The sequence below is a fragment of the Hemiscyllium ocellatum genome, chromosome 45 (assembly GCF_020745735.1).
Source record: "Hemiscyllium ocellatum isolate sHemOce1 chromosome 45, sHemOce1.pat.X.cur, whole genome shotgun sequence".
Taxonomy (NCBI): domain Eukaryota; kingdom Metazoa; phylum Chordata; class Chondrichthyes; order Orectolobiformes; family Hemiscylliidae; genus Hemiscyllium; species Hemiscyllium ocellatum.
Genome location: NC_083445.1, coordinates 6,658,459 through 6,681,649, shown reverse-complemented (window position 1 = coordinate 6,681,649; position 23,191 = coordinate 6,658,459). Strand labels below are relative to the sequence as shown.

The window sequence follows — 23,191 nt, the reverse complement described above, 5'->3', positions numbered from 1 at the left end:
ATTTTGCGTTGAAGAGACGCACATTATTAGCAGAACTGACTGTAACAACTCTGAGAAACTCTTATCACAAATCTTCCTCCTCAGGAGAAAAAAAATAGCCATCCATACCTAATGCCATAAGATATAGGAACAGAATTAGGCCATTCGGCCCATTGAGTCTGCTCTGCCATTCGATCATGGCTGATATCTTTCTCAATCCCATTCTCCTGCCTTCTCCCTGTATCCCCTGATCTCCTTACGAATCAAGAACCTGTCTATCTCTGTCTTAACACCACTCAGTGATTTGGCCTTCACAGCCCTGTGTGGCAATGAGCTCCACAGATTCCCACCCTCCGGCTGAAGAAATTTCTCTCTCTGGCCTACACGTGACTCCAGACCCCGGGTGAAATGGCTGACTCTTAATGGCCCTTTGAACTGGCTCAAGCCAGTCCTAGGGCCAAACAGAGACTCGTTCAGCCCACGTACCATGATCAAACAAGCCAAAAGGTAACAAAACCTGAAGTTCAGATCAACTCTGTCTGAGGTATGTGCACGGAAAAAGTGAGGACTGCAGATGCTGGAGATCAGAGCTTCATTCCTGAAGAAGGGCTCATGCCCGAAACTTCGATTCTCCTGCTCTTTGGGTGCTGCCTGACCTGCTGCGCTTTTCCAGCAACACATTTTCAGCTCTCAGGTATGTGCACACCAATAGTGGGCAGCACGGTGGCACAGTGGTTAGCACTGCTGCCTCACAGCGCCAGAGACCCGGATTCAATTCCCAACTCAGGCGACTGACTGTGTGGAGTTTGCATGTTCTCCCCGTGTCTGTGTGAGTTTCCTACCACAGTCCAAAGATGTGCAGGTCAGGTAAATTGGCCACGCTAAATTGCCCATAGTGTTAGGTAAATGTATGGGTGGGTTGCGGGTTGGTGTGGACTAGTTGGCCCAAAGGGCCTGTTTCCACACTGTAATCTAATCAATAGCCCATGAGGGGTATGAACAGCCAATTCTTTTCCCCTGGGGTGGGGGAGTCCAAAACTAGAGGGCATAGGGACTGAAGGGGCAACTTTTTCACACAGAGGGTGGTATGTGTATGGAATGAGCTGCCTGAGGAAGTGGGGGAGGCTGGTACAATTACAACATTTAAAAGGTATCTGGATGGGTATATGAATAAGAAGGGTTTGGAGGGACATGGGCCAAGTGCTGGCAAATGGGACAATTTTAGGTTAGGATATCCTGATTGGAAGGCCTCCTTGTGAAGCCCAACCCCAAAGGCAGACATACCAGGCTCCTGGTGATGGAATCAAATACGAGCAGAAAAGATCAGCGCGTTCAGGAGAGGTGAAGCGAATGATAGCATCAAATCCTCTGCCCCCTCTGTGCTTTGAGACCAGGCAGCAGGAGGCAGTGTCAGGAGCTGAGGAAGTAGGATGGAGCTGCTGAATGATTTATTGCGAGTTCTCTTTCCTGTATGACTCTCTCCGGAACAGTGAGGAAGTAAGCTCCGCGATCGCACGTCAAAACACACACACACACACACACAAAAAGTCCAACTGGGGAGACGTGGGCATTTTCCTGTCATTTCCTGCTTTCGACGCAGCGGTGTTTGCACCATCCTGTTTGACACAATCTCTTAGATAACACATTCGGTGCATAAGAGTGAACTAAAATAGTTTGGCCTGACTTACTAGGGTACTGCCTGTAAACATTGCAGGAATGTGCTAAAATGTGGCAGTTCAGCAGTACTTCCTAGCTGGAAAACAACATGGAATTGTAGCAAACATCAGCTCAAATTGTTGATCAAAAACCATTCCACATCGAGTCCAGTTTCTCCCCCACTTGCTAACATTCTGTTTAAAGAATCAGTTATCAATGCAGAAAGTGACAATGGTAAACTAAGTATCAACTTGTGCAGCAATGTGGACATTGGTCATTGGGTATTGAGCTCTCTTAGATATGCTGGGCCATCCTGATCACATGGTGCTCTCTCTCTCTCTCTCTGATGACCACATGGAATGAAAGATTCGCCTCCACAAAGTAGCATTTGAATTGTGATGGGGCCAGACTGGGGAAGTTAGGACGGCCATCCTTGCAGGAGAGATGGATAAGAGGTGAATTGATTGAGACATTCGCTGACATGATGGGTCTGGACAGGGTAGCTGGTGGAAATCTGTGCGCCCACTCTTTGAGAGAGAAGATAAAGGTTGAAAGTAATTGCCGAGGAAGCCGAGAAAACAAAACACGAGGAAAAACCTCTTCCCCCAATTAGGGGCTTGCTTAGCTCAGTTGGCTACGTGGCTGATCTCTCTGAGACAAAGTGATACTAACAGCGTGGGTTCGATTTCTGCCTCAGCTGAGGTGAACCATGAAGGACTCTCCATTTCAGCCTTTTCACCATGGGAGCATGGTGACCCTCTCACTGATGAGCCCTGTGGCCTGATGAGACTACGGTGACTTCTGGTGCAGGTCTGTACCGCACTTTGAGAGTCTGCTGGTTTAGTCAAAACATTTACAAAGGAATGAGACAATTAATCTGAGAAGGAGAAGACAGGGGCTTGGCACTGGATGAATTGCTCAGAGACCCAGTACTGACATGATGGGCCAGATGGCCTCCTTCTATACCATACAGCCATAGAGAAACAGACCCTTCAGTCCAACTTGTTCATGCCGACCAGATATCCTCGATTAATCCTGTCCCATTTGCCAGCACTTGGCCCATATCTCTCCAAAGCCTTCCCATCCAGATGCCTTTTAAATATTGTAATTGTACCAGCCTCCACCAATTCCTCTGGCAGCTCATTCCATACACACAACACCCTCAACATGTAAATGTTGCCCCTCAGGTCTCTTAAATCTTTCCCCTCTACCTTAAACCTATGCCCTCCAGTTTTGGACTCCCTCACCCCAGGGAAAAGACCTTGTCTATTTACCCAATCGTGCCCCTCATGACTTTATAAACCTCTATAAGGTCACCCCTCAGCCTCCAACACTCCAGGGAAAACAGCCCCAGCCTATTCAGCATCTCCCTACAGCTTAAACCCTCCAACCTTAGCAACATCTTTGTAAATCTTTTCTGAACCCTTTCACAACATCCTTCCTACAGGAGGGAGACCAGAATTGCACACAGTACTCCAAAAGTGGCCGAACCAATGTCACATACAGCTACAACATGACCTCCCAACTCCTATACTCAATGCACTGACCAATGAAGGCAAGCGTACTAAGTGCCTGCTTCACTGTCCTGTTGACCTGCAACTTCTATGCGCAACCACTGGATTGTTCCAAGCACTTTACAGGGAATGAAGTCCCACATTTGTTGTAATGCCAGAAACATGACAGTGAGTTTGTGCACAGTGAGCTCTGACAAGCAACAATATGCTCATCTGACTCTTTTCTTGTGATAATGGTTGAAGGACAAATACTCCCCAGGACACGGAGAAGAATGTCCCGGGCTCCTCTGCAACATGGAAGTTTGTTTTATATCCACCTGGACACCACCTGCATGGCTCACCTGAAAGTTAGCAATCTCCAACAGCGTACTGTTGCCTCTGTGCTTTACTGAACGGTCAGTTTCGATTTCAAGCCTTGGTATGGGGACTTGAAACCAAGCCTTTGTAACTCAGTAGTGAGATTACTACCTGATGACATGTAGGATACAGCAAGTGCAGTAATAATTTTGCTGCGATTTTGCTGTGTGATGTTCGGAACGTGCATCATGCAGAAGTGATCAAAACAGCTCATCGAAAAACACACCCACCGTTTCACGTAAACAACAGACTCCTCAAGTGTTTTGAGAAACGCATTTAAAAATGCTCTTTCTGCATTCCCTGAGGATTGGGAAACTCCCCCAGTTCTAAAGTCAGCCAGTGCCCCAGCTCACTTCAACCTTGAGCAGGCTGAGGTTACCTGGAACTGTGCTGTTTCCTCCCATTCTGTTACAGGAACAGGACGGTTCACTTCAGCAACTGGGGAAGGTGGGGAGAGATCTGAGGACAGATCAAAGCACTGACCTTTTGATTCAACCCATGTAATGCTGCCAACCAGGATGTCCCATCCAGGGAATTGGGTCCAGGACGTTGCTGACAGTGACTTATGCTTTCTTGCCTCAACTCTTTCGGCTCGGAACATTTCACTCCTGAAATTGCTGCTGTTTGTGTCTCAACTTCTCCGGAGGTTTTCCCACTAACTGGCTTTTAATCCAGACAGTGAGGGCTAGTAGCTTACTTTACCATGGGCTCCTTAGAATCATAGAATCCCTACAGCGTGGAGACAGGCCCTTCGGCCCAACAAGCCCACACCGACCCTCCGAAGAGTACCCCACCCAAACCCATTCCCCCATTACTCTCCATTTATCCCTGACGAACGCACCTAACCTACACACCCCTGAACACTGTGGGAAATTTAGCACGGCCAATCCACCCAAACCTACACATCTTTGGACTGTGGGAGGAAGCCCATACAGATATGTGGAGAATGTGCAAACTCCACACAGAGAGACACCCAAGGGTGGAATCGAACCCAGCGCTGTCAGGCAGTAGAGCTAACCACTGAGCCACCATGCCACCCACATTTTTTAAACAGACAGATTGTTCCTGCTCCCACTGGTGTGTCACATGCTGGGTGGACCCTCGTGACTCTCTCAGCACTTAGTCCATTCTTCATTATAGCACAGCAAGAGGCCATTCAGCCCGTTAAATGTGTCACAGCTCTTTCAAAGAGTGACCTCTAAATCCTACGTTTATTCTTTTTATCAACCCCCTCCCCATCCAAGGATGTTATTACACACCCTCTGGAGCAGGTTAGACCTGAGCCCAAACCTCCCGGATCAGAGGTAGGGGCACTGCCGATACTAATCTTTTCCTGTTTCAACTAACTGATGCCGTTTCAAGGCTCATCATTGAGTCTGTGCCTTCTCTATCATCGTGCAAACAGGAAGATCTCTTCCTCCTGTCACCTGCAGTTCTTTTGCTAATCAGCACATCTGGTTCTCAATCCTCCAGCCATCGAGGGTCTTCATTTACTTTATCCAGATCCTTTTGTGATGTTAAGCACCTCCACCCAATCTCCTCTCAACTCTAAGGAAGAACAATCCCGATAGTTGCACACTTCCCCAATGCCACGTGGATTTCTTTCAGGAAAGGACAGGGATTCTTGTGGTCAAATTTGTTTTTTTTTAAATAATTCATGAAGGTGTCACTGGCTCGGCCAATCTTTATTGCCCATCCCAGAGGGGAGTTCAGAGTCAATTCCATTGCTGTGGGTCTGGAATCATATGTAGGCCAGATCACTTAAGGAATGCAGTTGTCATTGGTAAACCAGATGGGTCTCTCCCCTCCACCCCAGACAATCATTAGACTATTAATTCTGGATTAATCCTCAGTTGAAATCCCACCACTTGCTGTGTTGGGATTCGAACCCAGGTCCCCAGAACATTACCTGGGGTCTTTGGATTAACAGCCCAGTCATAATATCACTAGGCCATCACTTCCTGTTCTAATGAGCAGTGCGCTATGCCCCACAAGGGTTATCCTTACACTTTCATTTGCCTGGGCTTCCCTCTGACCAGGGCTGACTCAGGACCTGACACGTGGGGTCCATTTTGGACCAACGCAAGTGAGGGGCTATTTTCACACAGAAGATCCCACAGATAACAAATGGATGAACGACCTATTCGTCTGTCTCAGATGTGTCGGTTGGGAGAAAAAACATCAATCTGTTCCTCTCCTCTTTGAATAATGGCCAAGAGACTTCTACATCGGCCTGAGTGGGTGCGCAGGCTTTACATTTGACTTCCTGCACCAGAAACCAAAAGAGATACCCTCGAGCATTCCCTCTTGACCAGTGTGACTTGTCTGCTAATGTGACAGCCATCTCTGAGCCAGAGGCCAGAAGCGGAACTAGTTTGCAGCCTCCTACGAACTGGAATTTCAAACTTCTGTTGCCTGAAAGAAACTTTCTTTCACGGGATGCGTTTGTCATTGGCCAGGCCCATCCTGAATCTCCCGTGAGGCCAGTTAAGGATTAGCACGTTGCTGTGGGTCTGGAGTCACCAGTCCAGGTAAGGACAAACATCCTTCCATGATGAAATAACTGCACAGAGACTGGATCCCCTCACCAAGTATAATGCGCAGTACACTGTCCCCTCTAATAGTAATTAAGTCATATGAATTTAATTTTCACCAGCCGTCATTGTTGGATTTTAAGCCATCTCCCTGTTAATATGGGTGATTGGGCTAATTGATTGGGGAACAGCTCAGACTGGAGTGTTAAAAGAGCTGTAAGACTGAGCAGTTAATAAACTCTATACGCAAAAAAATATTAAAATGGCAAATTATTTTAAACTGAACCAGCGGTTTGTTCATCCATCTTCCCACAAGTTAAAAAGTGGACCGTAGGGTACATGAGTGAGAGATGATGAGCCCATTAAACTCACAGAAGAGATCAGAGATAAATATACCATGTGTAAGTGGTATTGGAGGACACCTGCAGAGTCCATTGAGAGTCTCTATTAACAAGGGACTTTTTAATGCAATTGTAGCAATGGATTTGAAGGCATGAGATGTGGAAAGATAAAACATCCTGCACTTTATGGACATTGCAACTCCATTCATATAAAGCTGTAGTATCGTAAAGAATAATAGTGGATAAGGTTATGGATAGGGGTTGATTGGAGGCATTGGCTAAATTCCTAACTGGCAGTGGTGAAGGGCATTTAGGGATATGTGGAAATATGAACATTGTGGTCGTGTCATCAGCAGCAGGAATTCCCGTTAGTATTGAGTGCATGAAAGAAATCCCATCAAGAGATGAGATGCTTCATAAAATCTTCATGTACCACCCAAATTACAAACAGACATTGACAATTAACGTTGGCAATCCATGTGAATATGGTTGGGGTCTACAATCCCTATCTATTGGTTTTAGGGAGAAATCCAAAAATTCCTTCAGTTGTGAGGAGCCATCCCCTAGCTTGGGAAAAGAGGGCAGTTAGCTCCACTTTTCCTGTGCAGTTGGATGCCATTACTAATGTTTCGGAGAAAATCCGCCCAGCCTTTCCACCTCAGGGAACCATTTCAACCAAGGTGAACACGGGTTGTAAAGGTGAAGGGCAGAAAAAGCGAGAACATAGAAAATAGAAGCAGGAGGAGGCCATTCTGCCCTTCGAACCTGCTCAATATGATCACAATTGATCATCCAATTCAGTCCCCTGTTCCCACTTTCTCCCCAAAGCCTTTGGTCCCTTTAGCCTTCAGAATTATATCTAGAGAAGGTCACGGCTAGTGATGGAAAAGCAGCCATTTTACAATATGGCAGCCCAACTGTTAGGGTGCATTCCGTGAGGGGAATTGCACCAATTAAATACTTTAAGAATCTGAACAAGTTATTGGAACTAATGACAAGCTTGGAAACAATCAGGAACCTTGGTGGGGGGGGTGGGGTGAGGGGGGAGGAGGGGGAGGGGGAAGGGGGGGGAATGAAGCCAGAGAGAATATCTATGTTCCTCTAATTCTGTTTCTTCCTCTCCTGTGTTGAAGATCTTCACCCTGAGTTGGGAGCATGGTTCCCTGAATGATTCATATGGTCAATTCGTGGCAATGGTGAGCTAACAAATAATGAGAGACATCGACAATGAACTGTGCTCTGCCTAACATATAAAGACAGGAGGTAGGAGTAGGCCATTCAGCCCCTTGAGCGTGCCCTGCCACTCAACATGGTCATGTCTGACTATTGAGTTTAATACCCTTATTCCTCCCTCCAACCCCAACTTCCTTCCATCTCCCTTTAGCTCCCAGAGCTGTATCTAACTCCTTCCTGAAAACACGCAGTGTGTTGGCCTCGACAACTTCCTGTGGGAATGAATTCCTCAGGATTTAGTGGGCGGCACGGTGGCACAGTGGTTAGCACTGCTGCCTCACAGCGCCGGAGACCCGGGTTCAATTCCCGCCTCAGGCAACTGACTGTGTGGAGTTTGCACGTACTCCCTGTGTCTACGTGGGTTTCCTCCGGGTGCTCCGGTTTCTTCCCACAGTCCAAAGATGTGTGGGGTCAGGGTGAATTGGCCGTGCTAAATTGCCCGTAGTGTTAGGTAAGGGGCAAATGTAGGGGTATGGGTGGGTTGCGCTTCGGCGGGTCGGTGTGGACTTGTTGGGCTGAAGGGCCTGTTTCCACACTGTAAGTAATCTAATCAACAGAATGAAGATGAAGTTGATGAAATGTAAGGGGGGGGGGGGATACTGAATTGAGAGGGAGCAAAAGACTAAAGTGTGAAAGGAAAAGGAAGACAAAAATTAGATTAAAAAAGGGGTGGCACGGTGGCTCAATGGTCAGCACTGCAACCTCACAGCCCTTAGGGACCTGGGTTCAATTCCAGCCTCGGGTGACTGTCTGTGTGGAATTTGCACATTCTCCCCGTGTCTGCGTGGGTTTGCTCTGGGTGGTCTGGTTTCCTCCCACAATCCACACTTGTGTGGGTCAGGTGAATTGGCCATGGTAAATTGCCCATAGTGTTAGGTTCATTAGTCAAGAGGGAAATGGGTCTGGGTGGGTTACTGATTGGAGGGTTGGTGTGGACTGGTTATGACAATAGACTTGTTGGGCCAAAGGGCCTGTTTCCACACTGTGGGGAATCTAACTTAATCCCCACTCTCTGCGTGAAGACATTTCTCCTCATTTTAGTCCTAAAAGGTTTACCCCTTATCCTTAAGTTGAAGCTCCTGGTTCTGGACAGCCTCCATTATTATGAACATCCTTTCTGTATTCACCCTGTCTAGTCCTGTTTGAATTTTACAGGTTTCTATAAAATCCCCCTAATTTCTAAACTCCAGTGAATACAATCCTCACTGACCGAGTCTCCCCTCGTAAGTCAGTGCCGGCACCCTGGGAGTCAATTTGATAAACATTTGCTGCACTCCCTCGATAGCAAGGACTTCCTTCCTCTGATAAAGAGACCACAATACCAGAGCTCAAGGGGGAAGAGGTGACTGAGATGCAAGCAGTTGGTTAGGCTGTTTGTCCAACTCTCCCTTCGTTCTGGGTTGGTGACCTAGTTCAGACTGCTTGCAAGAAACTGGGAATCAGAGAAAGAAACTTTTTCAGTTCTTGGTGCTTCGATATCCATGACAACTTACTGCCTGGGTCAGCTGTCTGTACTTCCCTTTGCAAACAAAAAATAAACAAGTACTCTGATAAGTGTCTCAGCGATAACTGAGCTGAAGGGATTCCCCTGGCAGAGAGAGAGATGACAGAACCCATTCTGTTTACAGAGCAGTTCCTGAGGCTAGAAGTGCCATCATGTCAGAGTAAGCAGATGAACCTGCAAACAAAACACTTTCTTCCTGTCACAGAACACATCCACCGCTCACCTCCATCACAACAGCTGCTGTTCCATCCAGTCCAAACTGAGCAACCGCACGCAGGCTACTGGCTTCTGACTTTGTGTTGTTCAGGATATTGATGTTGAGAATATCTAACTTGTAACAGCAATAGGAGAACTTGAGGACTGCAGACGCTGGAGATCAGAGTCGAGAGTGTGGTGCTGGAAAAGCGCAGCAGGCCAGGCAGCATCCGAGGAGCAGGAGAATCGACGTTTCGAGCATAAGCCCTTCAACAGGAAGGAGAAAGTGAGGACTGCAGATGCTGGAGATCAGAGCTGAAAATGTGTTGCTGGAAAAGTGCAGCAGGTCAGGCAGCATCCACAGAGCAGGAGAATCAATGTTTCGGGCATGAGCCCTTCTTCAGGAATGAGGAAAGTGTGTCCCGCAGGCTAAGATAAAAGGTAGGGAGGAAGGACTTGGGGGAGGGGTGTTGGAAATGCGATAGGTGGAAGGAGGTCAAGGTGAGGGTGATAGGCTGGAGTGGGGGTGGGGCGGAGAGGTCAGGAAGAAGATTGCAGGTTAGGAGAGCGGTGCTGAGTTCGAGGGATTTGACTGAGACAAGGTAAGGGGAGGGGAAATGAGGAAACTGGAGAAATCTGAGTTCATCCCTTGTGGTTGGAGGGTTCCTGGGCGGAAGATGAGGCGCTATTCCTCCAGCCGTCGTGTTGCTATGGTCTGGCGATGGAGGAGTCCAAGGACCAGCATGTCCTTGGTGGAATGGGAGGGGGAGTTGAAATGTTGAGCCACGGGGTAGTTGGGTTGGTTGGTCCGGGTGTCCCAGAGGTGTTCCCTGAAACGTTCCGCAAGTAGGCGGCCTGTCTCCCCAATATAGAGGAGGCCACATCGGGTGCAGTGGATGCAGTGAATGATGTGTGTGGAGGCACAGGTGAATTTGTGGCAGATATGGAGGGATCCCTTGGGGCCTTGGAGGGAGGTGAGGGCGGAGGTGTGGGCGCAAGTTTTGCATTTCTTGCTGTTGCAGGGGAAGGTGCCGGGAGTGGAAGTTGGATTGGTGGGGAATGTGGACCTGACGAGGGAGTCACGGAGGGAGTCGTCTTTTCAGAACGCTAATAGGGGAAGGGAGGGAAATATATCTCTGGTGGTGGGGTCCGTTTGGAGGTGGCGGAAATGATGACAGATGATATGATGTATGTGGAGGTTGGTGGGATGGTAGGTGAGGACCAGTGGGGTTCTGTCCTGGTGGCGATTGGAGGGGCGGGGCTCAAGGGCGGAGGAGTGGGAAGTGGAGGAGAGGCGGTGGAGAGCATCGTCGACCACGTCTGGGGGGAAATTGCGGTCTTTGAAGGAGGAGGCCATCTGGGTTGTATGGTATTGGAACTGGTCCTCCTGGGAGCAGATGCGGCGGAGACAAAGGAATTGGGAATATGGGATGGCGTTTTTACAGGGGGCAGGGTGGGAGGAGGTGTAGTCTAGGTAGCTGTGGGAGTAATAAACCCTTCAACAGGAAGGGTTTATTACTGAAATGTCGATTCTCCTGCTCCTCAGATGCTGCCTGAACTGCTGTGCTTTTCCAGCACCACACTCTCGACTCTTGTAGCAGCAAGTGTGTGGGCACCTCCTGGGTTAAATTATAGCCTAAGATCCTTCACCCAACAACACCGGACATCCAGCCAAATGAGGAAATATTTAGGGGAATTGACCAAAAGCTCGGTCAGAGAAGTGGATTTTAAGAATGTTTTCAAGGACTGAGAGAGAAGTAAAAGCATTTCAGGAAGGTTTAGCAGAATGTAGGGCACTATCCATCACCAGGAGCAATCTCCAATGGTGAAGCAAAAAAACCCAGAGATGTGGAAGAGGGGAGAATTGAATATAGGAATGCATGTTGAGGAGTAGGCCATTCAGCCCCTCCAGAATATTCTACCATTCAGTGAGATCATTGCTGACCTGTGACCTAACTCCATACAGCTGCCTTTGGTCCATATCCCTTCATAGGTTGGCTTTGCAAAAGCGCAGAGATGCTGGAGAATTTGTACGATAGGTTATCGGGATAGGGAGGGCTGAGGCTGGAGAGGAATACCTAAAGCAAAGATGATCCTTTTGTAAAAATTGCAAGCCGCTGAAAATGTGTTGCTGGAAAGGCGCAGCAGGTCAGGCAGCATCCAAGGAGCAGGAGAATCGACGTTTCGGGCATGAGCCCTTCTTCAGGAAAGGGCTCATGCCCGATTCTCCTGCTCCTCGGATGCTGCCTGACCTGCTGCACCTTTCCAGCAACACATTTTTCAGCTCTGATCTCCAGCATCTGCAGTCCTCACTTTCTCCTAAAGTTGCAAGCCAGCAATACCTGGAGCGGCCTGTAACCTAACAACGTCAAATCACATTGAAGAAAATGGAGGCACTGATGACCGTGTTCCTGCCTCAGAAACGCTGCTGGTCAGCTATTGCACATTTCACCTTCGTATTGTGACATAACATGAAAACTGCAGGCAGTCGCATGAGCTAATTGCTCAGACTGTGGCCAGGCCACAACATCTTGATGTTGAGATCGGAAACATTTTAACAGGAAGTTTTCATTTTGTCAGAGTGCACCCCATTTCCACAGAGTTGAGCCAGTTACAGAAACCTGTAAAAGTGGTGGGCAATGCCAGAATGTCCCTCAATCAACGAACAGCGATTAACCGGGTAATCTGAATTGCTGTTACTGGGATCTTGCTGTGCTCAAATTGGCCGTTTCGTTTGATCGCTAGAACACTGGTCTCTCAAATTCCAAAATTATGGTGTTGGTTTTGAAGAGTTCCGAGACATTCTGAGGACAGAAAATGTATTTTCGGAAGATGAGTTTCTTTCTCACCCAGCAACTTCAGGGGCTCTGCCTCTTGAATGAGCAGAAACTAGACGATAAGAACAATGGAATTATTGCCATTCAAACTACACGGAGCTCTTACTTGTGTTAGGAGGAAAGGTGTGTGGATTAATGCATCCCCTAGATCTTTTTTGTCGTTCATTCAGAGGATGAGGCTGTCACTGGCTAGGCCAGCATTTATTGCCCATCCCTAATTTCCCAGGGGGCAGTTCAGAGTCAACCACATTGCCGTGAGTCTGGAGTCACATGTAGGCCAGACCAGGTCAGGATGGCAGTGTCCTTACCGAAAGGACGTTAGTGAATCAGATTGGGGTTTTTTTTCTCTCACCCATGACAATCAGTAGATTCATGGTCACCATTAGACTCATAATTATTATGGAATTCAAATTCTGCCCTCTGCTGTGGTGGGATTTAAACCCAGGTCCCCAGAATATTACCTGGGCCCCTGGATTAACAACCTAATGATGGAACCCCGATACCATTGCCTGCTACCTGTTCATGTTGTCTACCTGTGATATATTATGGATGTCAGTGCCACTCAGTGCAGTTAATGGGATGTGATTGTGCTAGTTATGAGAAAATAGATTACTTACAATGTGGAAACAGGCCCTTTGGCCCAACAAGTCCACACCGACCCGCTGAAGCGCAACCCACCCATACCCCTACATTTATCCCTTATCTGACACTCCAGGCAATTTAACATGGCCAATTCACCTGATCTGCACATCTTTGGACTGTGGGAGGAAACCAGAGCACCTGGAGGAAACCCACGCAGACATGGGGAGAACGTGCAAACTCCACACAGTCAGTCACCTTTGGCGGGAATTGAACCCGGGTCTTTGGCGCTGTGAGGCAGCAGTGCTAACCACTGTGCCACCGTGCCGCCCACAAAATAAATGCTGGTCTTACTCTGAAAACAACAGCAAGGAGAATCATGAGCAAGACTCAAGGAGGAGCTGAAGAGAAATGCTGGACCAGTGAGATGGATATGCAGTAGGACATACATAAATAACAAAAATACAGGATTACTAAGAATGAGAGTTTTATAAAGTTAAGCATTAGTTCGAGAAGGGACTTGGAACAGCAACAGCCTAGTAGCACTAGGTTTAGGGTTAAGGTCAGAGTGCAAGTGTAGATATACCATGTCCCCGAGAGCCAGGAGAGTAGGGAATCTATGAAGGGTCATGCTGCTGGGAGGGTATTTGGGAGTGACATTATCCATGATTTACTGCAGCCATTCCAAAGTATGGTCACCACAGAGTTTTGTCAGATCAATCAGTTCCACACACATGCTGTCAATTGCACTCTGTCACATATGTTCTGTCGAATGTACCCTGACACATGGACTTGCGTATCCCACATGTTTGTCACAGTGAACATACCAAATCCCTTCTTTGAGCTCTATTTGAAATATCTTATAGATTTCCCAATGGCATCGTCAAAGAACTTAGACTTAACTCTAGTAATTTATCAGGTAAATTTTAAGGTGCTGTGAGTTTGAGGATACATTGCACACTTATAACCTCCGAAGCCTGAATACTATCCTACAAAGGTGGTGCAGTAGGAGAGAAGATTTTGTTACTTCTAGCATGATGATGTTGTGGCTTTAAGAGATGTCTTGTCCTAGTTACATTTAGGTAGAGTTTGTGGGACAGGTGATGAGCGGTCTCTGAGAAGATAAATAACTTGTAAAGCCTTGAGAGTTTTTTTTTAAGTGACTGGAACAATAGAAGCAGCCTGACTGGGTGTGATCAAACTCACCTCCCCCTCAGAACCAGGGATGTTTAGCTTTTATTTTTCAGCAGTTGCTGTTGGGGTCTTGAAGCTGTTTTTCCCTCTCTCAATTACAGTCAAAAGCTGGGGATTCTCTTCCTGGGCTGCTGAATTGCATTTGAGACAAAATCTGTTTTTCTGAATTTGCCTTTTGCCAAGGGGTGTGTTTAGGTAATGTTACCACATTGGAACCGTTAATTAGTAATAGTTACTGTATCTATTATTCTGTTAAGTTTTTCCAATAGAGTTAAATTATTCTGATTTCCTCTTTTGTTTTGGTTGTATTTTAACAACAGTGTTTAAATAAATAGACCTCATTTTTTACTTAAATAAATTGTGTTTGGCTTAACGTCGAGTAGTTTGATCAATTGTGCCATATTTGGACCACAACACTTCATATCAATTTTAATATAGGAAAAAGTTAGGGTCTAGGCTACTTTTTTAACATATTTTGGTCGGGTGACGGGTTAGTCTGGTCCATAAGGCTAGGTTATGAACATTTTTAATGAGCAATCAAAATTGATGAACAATTGGCCAATGAAGGTGAAAAAGGCCCATTCTTTTCTGTACATTACCTTTAGCTCCTTGAAGTATATACTGCTTCTGGCCCACTCCACCAAGGAGAATAAGGTTTGGTCAGCCATCTTGCACATGATTCCAAATGTATTGAGCCTCTCGTGTTTCCCCCTGGCGGTCTGCTCTTGCTGGAGGTAGCTTAAGATCTTTGCCTGGACCTGTGCCTCATCTGGTTCACACTTCACCAGCTCTTGGATGAGCTGGGGCACAGCGGCCGAGGGACTGGGCCTGTAGGCCTCTGGGTACGGGCTGCTGAGCAACGGCTCGGGTGAGCCCGGGTATCTGGGGTCCACATGCTCCGACTTGACGTGGCAGCTCAGGAAGGGGTTGCACAGGTGGTAACCCGGCAGGGTTCCGTTTGCAGCCAGGGGGACGTTGACTGGCATAGTGCCCGCCACACCGCTCTCGCAATCCCCCGCTGACAGGCCGTGGTAGCTGAAGGAAAGGCATTTGGACGGAGAGTGTAGGCTCTCACTGGGGACGGGGGCACTGAGCTCCTTTGGTACGCCTTGCATTACGTAGGGGGCAGGGTCCAATTTGATTCCACTGCCATGAACGAGAGCCTTCTTCTGCTGCTTCAGCGCCCTGTCTTGCTTATACAAGGGCCCAAACTTATTCCGACCTCCTCTCATGCGATCTGCCCGTACAGCTGATGAGGAAAGAAAACATTGAGTTACTGAATAACTTATCTGTCAGCAGATAAGCACGAATGTGTATTCATTTTTGCAAATTGTGTCATTAATGCTCGTAAAGGGAAATTACTTTCATATTCCTTGACCCTCCTTTACTTGCTGTCCGTTCCTGCTCTAGCCCAGTCCTCACAGTTCCGTTCAGCTCAGGGTGAGTTTGCTGTTTTACACCACGTGCTGTTTGTTGTACATAAACCCAGCCACGGATAGCGAGAGGCAACTGGGGACAGAACCCACTTGGGTCGTCACCCACACTACGTTGGCACCTCATCGCTAATTCCACAATTCTGACGGGGAGATGAGATATCAGGAGATTCAATGGATCGGGGTCGGTGAGGGAGAAAGTGAGAGGCTACAGGCAATCCAGGCATGAGAGCATTTCCTTCTATCTCGAGCCAGAACAGAGGAGGGGGGGAAAGAGAGAGAGAGAGAGAGAGAGAGAGGGGGGTATGGAACCAGAAACTCACTGAGAGTCACAGAGATGTACAGCACTGAAACAGATCCTTCAGTCCAGCTAGTCCATGCCAACCAGATATCCCAACCCAATCTAGTCCCACATGCCATCCTTCCAAACCCTTCCTATTCACATACCCATCCAGATGCCTTTTAAATGTTGCTGTTGTATCAGCCTCCACCACTTCCTCTGGCAGCTCATTACATACACGTACCACCCTCTGTGTGAAAAAGTTGCGCCTTAGGTCTCTTTTTTATCTTTCCCCTCTCACCCTAAACCTATGTCATCTAGTTCTGGACTCCCAACCCCAGGAAAAAGACTTTGTGTTTACTCTATCCATGCCCCTCATGATTTTATAAACCTCTATAAGGTCACCCCTCAGCCTCCGACACTCCAGGGAAAACAGCCCCAGCCTGTTCAGCCTCTTCCGACAGCTCAAATCCTCCAACCCTGGCAACATCCTTGTAAATCTGTTCTGAACCTTTTCAAGTTTCACAACACTTTTCCGACAGGAAGGAGACCAGAATTGCATGCAATATTCCAACAGTGGCCTAACCAATGTCCTGTACAGCCGCAACATAACCTCCCAACTCCTGTACTCAATACTCTGACCAATAAAGGAAAGCATACCAAACACCTTCTTCACTATCCTATCTACCTGTGACTCCACTTTCAAGGAGCTATGAACTTGCACTCCAAGGTCTCTTTGTTGAGCAACACTCCCTAGGACCTTAGCATTAAGTGCATAAGTGATGCTAAAATTTGCTTTCCCAAAATGCAGCACCTTACATTTATCTAAATTAACTTCATCTGCCACTCCTCAGCCCATTGGCCCATCTGGTCAAGATCCCATTGTAATCTGAGATAACCTTCTTCGTTGTCCACTACACCTCCAATTTTGGGGTCATCTGCAAACTTACAAACTGTATCGCTTATGCTCGCATCCAAATCATTTATGTAAATGACATAAAGTAGAGGACCCAGCACCGATCCTTGTGGCACTCCACTGGTCACAGGCCTCCAGTCAGAAAAACAACCCTCCACTATCACCCTCTGTCTTCTACCCTCGAGCCAGTTCTGTGCCCAAATGGCTAGTCTCCCTGTATTCCTTGTGATCTAACCTTGTTAACCAGTCTACCATGAGGAACCTTGTCAAACACCTTACTGAAGTCCACATAGATCACATCTACCGCTCTGCCCTCATCAATCATCTTTGTTACTTTTTCAAAAAGCTGAATCAAGTTCATGTGACATGATTTCCCACGCACAAATCCATGTTGACTATCCCTAATCAGTCCTTGCCTTTCCAAATATGTGTAAATCCTGTCCCCCATGATTCCCTCCAACAACTTGCCCACCACCAACGTCAGGCTCACTGGTCTATAATTCCCTGGCTTGTACTTACCACCTTTCTTAAATAATCGTATCACGTTGGCCAACCTCCAGTCTTCCAGCACCTCACCTGTGACTATTGATGATACAAATATCTCAGCAAGAGGCCCAGCAATCACTTCCCTAGCTTCCCACAGAATTCAAGGGTACACCTGATCAGGTCCTGGGGATTTATCCTCCTTTAACCGTTTCACGACATTCAGCACTTTCCCCTCTGTAATAGGGACATTTTTCAAAATGTCATCATCTGTTTCCCTACATTCTATATCTTCCATATCCTTTTCCAAACACTGATGCAAAATACTCATTTAGTATCTTCCCCATCTCCTGTGGCTCCACACAAAGGCTGCCTTGCTGATCTTTGAGGGGCCCTATTCACTCCCTAGTTACCCTTTTATCGTTAATGTATTTGTAAAAATCCTTTGGATTCTCCTTAACCCTATTTGCCAAAGCTATCTCATGTCCCCGTTTTGCCCTCCTGATTGTCCTCTTAAGTATACTCCTACTGCCTTTATGCTCTTCTAAGGATTCACTCGATCTCTCCTGTCTATTTCTGACATATACTTCCTTCGTTTACTTAATCAAACCCTCAATTTCTTTAGCCATCCAGCATTCCCTATACCTACCAGCCTTCCCTTCCACCCTGACAGGAATACAGTAGCGCCTCGACATCCGAACGACCCCGTTCACGAACAGATCGGTTTACCAACAGAATTACGTAAAATTTTGCTTCAACGTACTTACGAAATTCAAGGTACGAACGAAGGTACGAACGCAAAAAGCCCGTGCGCGACCACGTGGTTTCATTGTTCTGCTTTGCTACGCGCTTGTTGAACACAAAAGCTCTCGGGTCCCGTGTGATCTCATTCAGTTCATGTTTGGTGTGTGCGCTGTGAACAGTGTTCGTTGCTACGTCCAAGCATTCTTATGCGATCCGAACAATAGGAAAAGTTGCTTCAGTTCGCAAATTTTTTGGTTCTCAAACTGGGCCCCGGAACGGATTAAGTTCGTAAGTCGAGGCGCTACTGTATATTGTCTTTAGACTCTCGTTATCTCATTTCTGAAGGCTTCCCTTTACCTGTGAACATCTGCCCCCAATTAGCTTTTGAAAGTTCTTGCCTAAAACTGTCAAAATTAGCCTTGCTCCAATTTAGAACTTCAATTGTTAGATCTGGTCTATCCTTTTCCATCACTATTTTAAAAGTAACAGAATTATGGTCACTGGCCCCAAAGTGCTCCCCCACTGATACCTCAGTTACCTGCCCTGCGTTATTTCCCAAGAGTAAGTCACGTTTTGCACCTTCTCTAGTAGGTATATCCACATACTGAATCAGAAAGTTTTCTTGTACACTCTTAACAAATTCCTCTCCATCCAAACCTTTAACACTATGGCAGTCCCAGTCTATGCTTGGAAAGTTAAAATCCTCTACCATAAAGACCCTATTATTCTTACAGATAACTGAAATCTTCTTACAAACTTTGTTTCTCAATTTCCCCGCTGACTTTTAAGGGATCTATAATTCAATCCCAATAAGGTGATCATCTCTTTCCTATTTCTCAGTTCCACCCAAATAACTTCCCTGGATGTATTTCCAGGAATATCCTCCCTCAGCACAGCTGTAATGCTATCCCTTGTCAAAAATACCACTCCCCCTCCTCTCTTGTCTCCCTTTCTGTCCTTCCTGTAGCATTTGTATCCTGGAACATTAAGCTGCCAGTCCTGCCCATCCCTGAGCCATGTTTCTGTAATTGCTATGATATCCCAGTCCCATGTTCCTAACATTGCCCTGAGTTCATCTGCCTTCCCTGTTAGGCCTCTTGCATTGAAATAAAAGCAATTTAGTTTATCAGTGCTCCCTTGAGCTCTGCTTTGTCCCTGCCTGCCCTGACTGTTTGACTCACTTCTTTTCACAACTGTACCAGTCTCAGATTGATCTCTTTCCTCACTATCTCCCTGGGATTCCCCCCTCCCCTTACTCGTTTAAATCCTCCCGAGGAGCTCTAGCATATCTCCCTGCCAGTATATTAGTCCCCTACCAATTCAGGTGAAATCTATCCTTCTTATAACAGGTAATTTCTACCCCAGAGGAGGTTCCAACGATCCAAAAATGCGAATCCTTCTCCCATACACCAGCTCCTCAGCCATGCATTCATCTGTTCTATCCTCCTATACCTACCCTCACTAACTTGTGGCACTGGGCATAATCCAGATATTACTACCCTTGAGGACCTCCTTTTTAAATTCCTGCCTAACTTTCTATGTTTTCCCTTCAGAATCTCATCCTTTTCCCTTCCTATGGCTGGTACCAATGTGTACAATGGCCTCCTGCTGGCCCCTCTCCCCTTTGAGAACATTCTGCACCCTCTCTGAGATATCCTTGATCCTGGCACCAGGGAGGCAACACACCATTCTAATTTCTCACTGCTGGCCACAGAAACGTCTGTCTGTCCCCCTGACTAGAGAGTCCCCTATCACAATCGAACGCTTGGAACCCGATGTACCCCTCATTACATTAGAGCCTGTCTTGATACCAGAAACCTGGCTGTTCATGCTACATTCCCCTGAAAGTCCATCACTCCCTACATTTTCCAAAACGGGCATACTTGCTTGAAACAGGGAAAGCCACAGAAGACTCCTGTACTACCTGCCCATCTCTCCTACCTTTCTTGGAGCTAACCCATCTACCTGACTGTATCGGTGGCTTTTCTCCCTTTCTATAACTGCCATCCATCATGCTTCCTAGTTCTTGTAAACTCCTCATTGCCTCTAACTGTTGCTCTAACCAATCCATTCGATCTGACAGGATTTGCAACCAATGACATTTATTGCAGATATAATCCACAATAACCCTCAAACTCTCCTGAAATTCCCATATCCAACAAAAACAGCATATCACTTTACTCACGCCCATGTTGCTCCTTCCAATCTACAGACCCAGAAAACAGCACCACCTTATTGCTCTACAAAACACTGCTCCAGGCTAACTTAATCCTTATGGCTTATATTTTTAAAATTTAATCAGGAGACAGATCCCAATAAAAAAACATATAATCAAGAAAGAACCCACTTTACTCAGTATTGTAGATTTACAGCAAGGTTATACATAAAACTGTTTATTTTTCTGTTTCTGTGCTGTGACTTCTCCCAAATAGGTTCCTCCAAGATTAGTTGTGAATTTCACTGGTTAGGTTTTCCTACACCCACTCCCGATGTCCAGTGATACATGAATTCAAACAGCCAAGGCAGTAACTGAGCAGATTCACTGCTGTGTCAGTTAGCAGTATAGATTTCTTCTCTCTCTCTCTACCTTACAGACCATGTGCTCGCTGCCTTTGTCTGTCTTTCTCCCTTTTAAAAGTGCCGTTGTTTTGACTTTTTTTTTTCAAAGTTCCAAAACAATTGCAACGGCATATAAAACAGTAATTACTGCTCCTGGAATCGGAGGAAATCTCCTCCAACACCTAAAATACATCGAAAAAGGAGCAGCCTGTTATAGCCAGAAATCTTTCCTGTCCTCCATCTTGGGTTACCCAGAATCCTTGTTAAAGGGTAGATTATATGACATGGGTCCATTATCTGTACATACACCAACCTCAGTCCATTTGCAATTAGGTGATACTGGTGTACCCAAGACATTGTTGCAAGATTACCCAGTTTCCGTGAAATGAAGTTGACATTTGTTCCCTATGTGCATTATGTCTATAGAGTTTTTTGGCTTATATTTTTAAAATTTAATCAAGAGACAGATCCCAATAAAAAACATATAATCAATTAAGAACCCACTCTACTCAGTATTGTATTCTGAGTCAGGATAGAATTGGACCCAGTATGATTAACTGGCCCGAGCTCAGTGTCTATGTCCGCATATGAGCTATATCGAGTTGTAACCTCTCTGGGAGGATGGCAGGGGCGAGGGGGTGTTCAATGTCCACAGATTAATTCCCCAACAACTCGAGGTCGAAGAACATCAGAGGGAAAAATAATGTATCATTTTCCATTTCTGCTGGACATTAGTCAGATTTTGGTTTCAGGTACCAAATGTGTTGTTACCCATGTTCTGAGCACTTCTTCTTGACAGAGAGGATATTTACCCCCTTCTCAATCCCTTCATGGCCTCTTGTCTCCCTTCCACGGTCCTAAAACCTTCTGAGATCCTTGCTTTGTACCGATTCAGGCCTCTTGAATATCCCTAATTCCCACCGCTCCATCATGGGTGACACAGTCGTCCAGGCCCTCGATCTGTGGCCTTTACACCTAAAGGCACCACATAAATGCACAGTGCTGTGTTCGTTCAGAAAAGAATGAATACGAATGAGGTAATTACCTTCCAGCTTCATTCCGACAGTCAGACATTTTTGGAACCGACAGTAAGGGCATCGTTTCCTCTGGGTTTTGTCGATTTGACAGCACTGGTTTTCTACACAGGTGTAGCGTTTGTTATTCTGAACTGTGCGTTTGAAAAAGCCCTGAAATAGAAGCATACACACAGCTTCTTAATTTAGTTAATCAATAACACTTCCTGTGAGATGTGGACAGGCAGCTGTCTATACAAGGCAGATACCAGACTAGGAAATGCTGCTCTGACCTCTTACTTCCACAGCCTGAAGTCAGCCAGAGATTTCAACTATTTCCTTTTGCCTGTTTAGAGTAACATTGCTGCTTTGAGGTATGATGTCATGACTGTTTAAGCTTTGTCCGTGCCCACTCAGAGTAACCCTATTCCCTGCGGTATATTTTGGACGTGTTGATTTTGGAGAAGGTACAAAGTACAATGCAACACTGCAATGAGATTATATGTTGGAAGAATAACCTTAATATCAAAAACAAAGTTAGGAATATGTGCAGGAGTAGACCATTTAGGCAGTCAAGCCTGCCCCACCATTGAATGAGAACATGGCAGATCTGATCTTGACCTCTACCTCACTTTCTTCTCCGTACCCCTGCGTCATTTCTAGTTCAAGAACTTGTATATGTCTAATTAACCAGTGCCTATTGCTGTCTGAGGCAGAGGGGTCGCAAGGTTCATGACCCTCTAGGAACATGAATTCTTCCTCACCTCCATGGTGAATTAGAGGCCACCTGTTCTGAAAGTGTGACCTCTTGTTCCAGACTCCCTCACGAGAGGAAATGACCTCATAGTGCCTGCCCTGTCAGGCTCTCTAACAATCAAATACATGTCCAAGTGGTCAGTCCATAATTGGAATGCTATGAAGGGCTTTGGTACCCTTATCTAAGGAAAGGAAAGAAATCCAAAGAAATTCATGAGGTTATTCCCAAACTTTCCAATGAGGAGAGGTTGAGTAGATTGGACTTGTTAATTATTGGAGTTCAGTAGAATGAGGGAAGGCCTTATTGAACATGATTCTTCAGGGACTTGACGTTTAGATGTGGAAAGATGGTTTTCCTCTTGTGGGAGAGTCTGGGACCAAAGGGCATCATCTCAGAGTAAGGAGTTGCACATTTAAGTCAGAGATGAGGAGATATTTCTTCTCTCAGAGGGGAATGAGTCTGTGGAATTGATTATGGCAAAGGACTGCCGAGTCTGGGCCATTAAATATCCTCAAAGATGAGAGAGACAGATTTTCAATCAGTACGGGCATCAAACTGTGGGGGACAGGCAGGGAAGTGGAGCTGAGGATAATCAGATCTGCCTGATCTCATCGAATGGCAAGCAGATTCGTCAGGCCGAATGGCCAACTCCGCTCCTACCTCTTCTGGTCTAATTGTTGTGGTCATAAGAACACCTCTTATTCCAATGTGCAGGGGCGGGACGGTGGCTCGGTGGTTAGCACTGCTGCCTCACAGCACCAGGGACCCAGGTCCGATTCCACCCTTGCATGAATGTCCGTGTGGAGTTTGCACATTCTCCCTCTTGCCTACGTGGGATTCGTCCAGGTGCTCCGGTTTCTTCCCACAGTCCAAAGACGTGCAGGTCAGGCGAACTGGCCAATTGTTCAGGGATGTGTAGGCTAGGTGCATGAGTCTGGGGAAATGCAGAGGATTGGGGGAATTGATGGGATACTCTGCAGAGGGTTGTTATGGACTTGTTTGGCCTAGGGGCCTGTTTTCACACTGTAGGGATTCTATGATTTCAAAGGCGTAATCTGCTCAAATTTGTGAAAGAGAGTTTCT

The 23,191-nt window shown here is 46.4% G+C and overlaps 1 protein-coding gene across 1 annotated transcript in view; it reads right to left on the bottom strand.

Annotated features, from left to right (window-relative positions):
• The window catches only part of LOC132835852 (nuclear receptor subfamily 5 group A member 2-like), a 53,571-nt gene that overhangs the window by 14,011 nt on the left and 16,369 nt on the right, over nt 1–23,191 (bottom strand). The window contains exons 3-4 of the mRNA XM_060854948.1: nt 21,384–21,525; nt 14,523–15,172 (exon numbers count right to left, since the gene is read on the bottom strand). Of these exons, the coding sequence (XP_060710931.1) occupies nt 14,523–15,172; nt 21,384–21,525 (792 nt within the window). The remainder of the gene's footprint in view (nt 1–14,522; nt 15,173–21,383; nt 21,526–23,191) is intronic.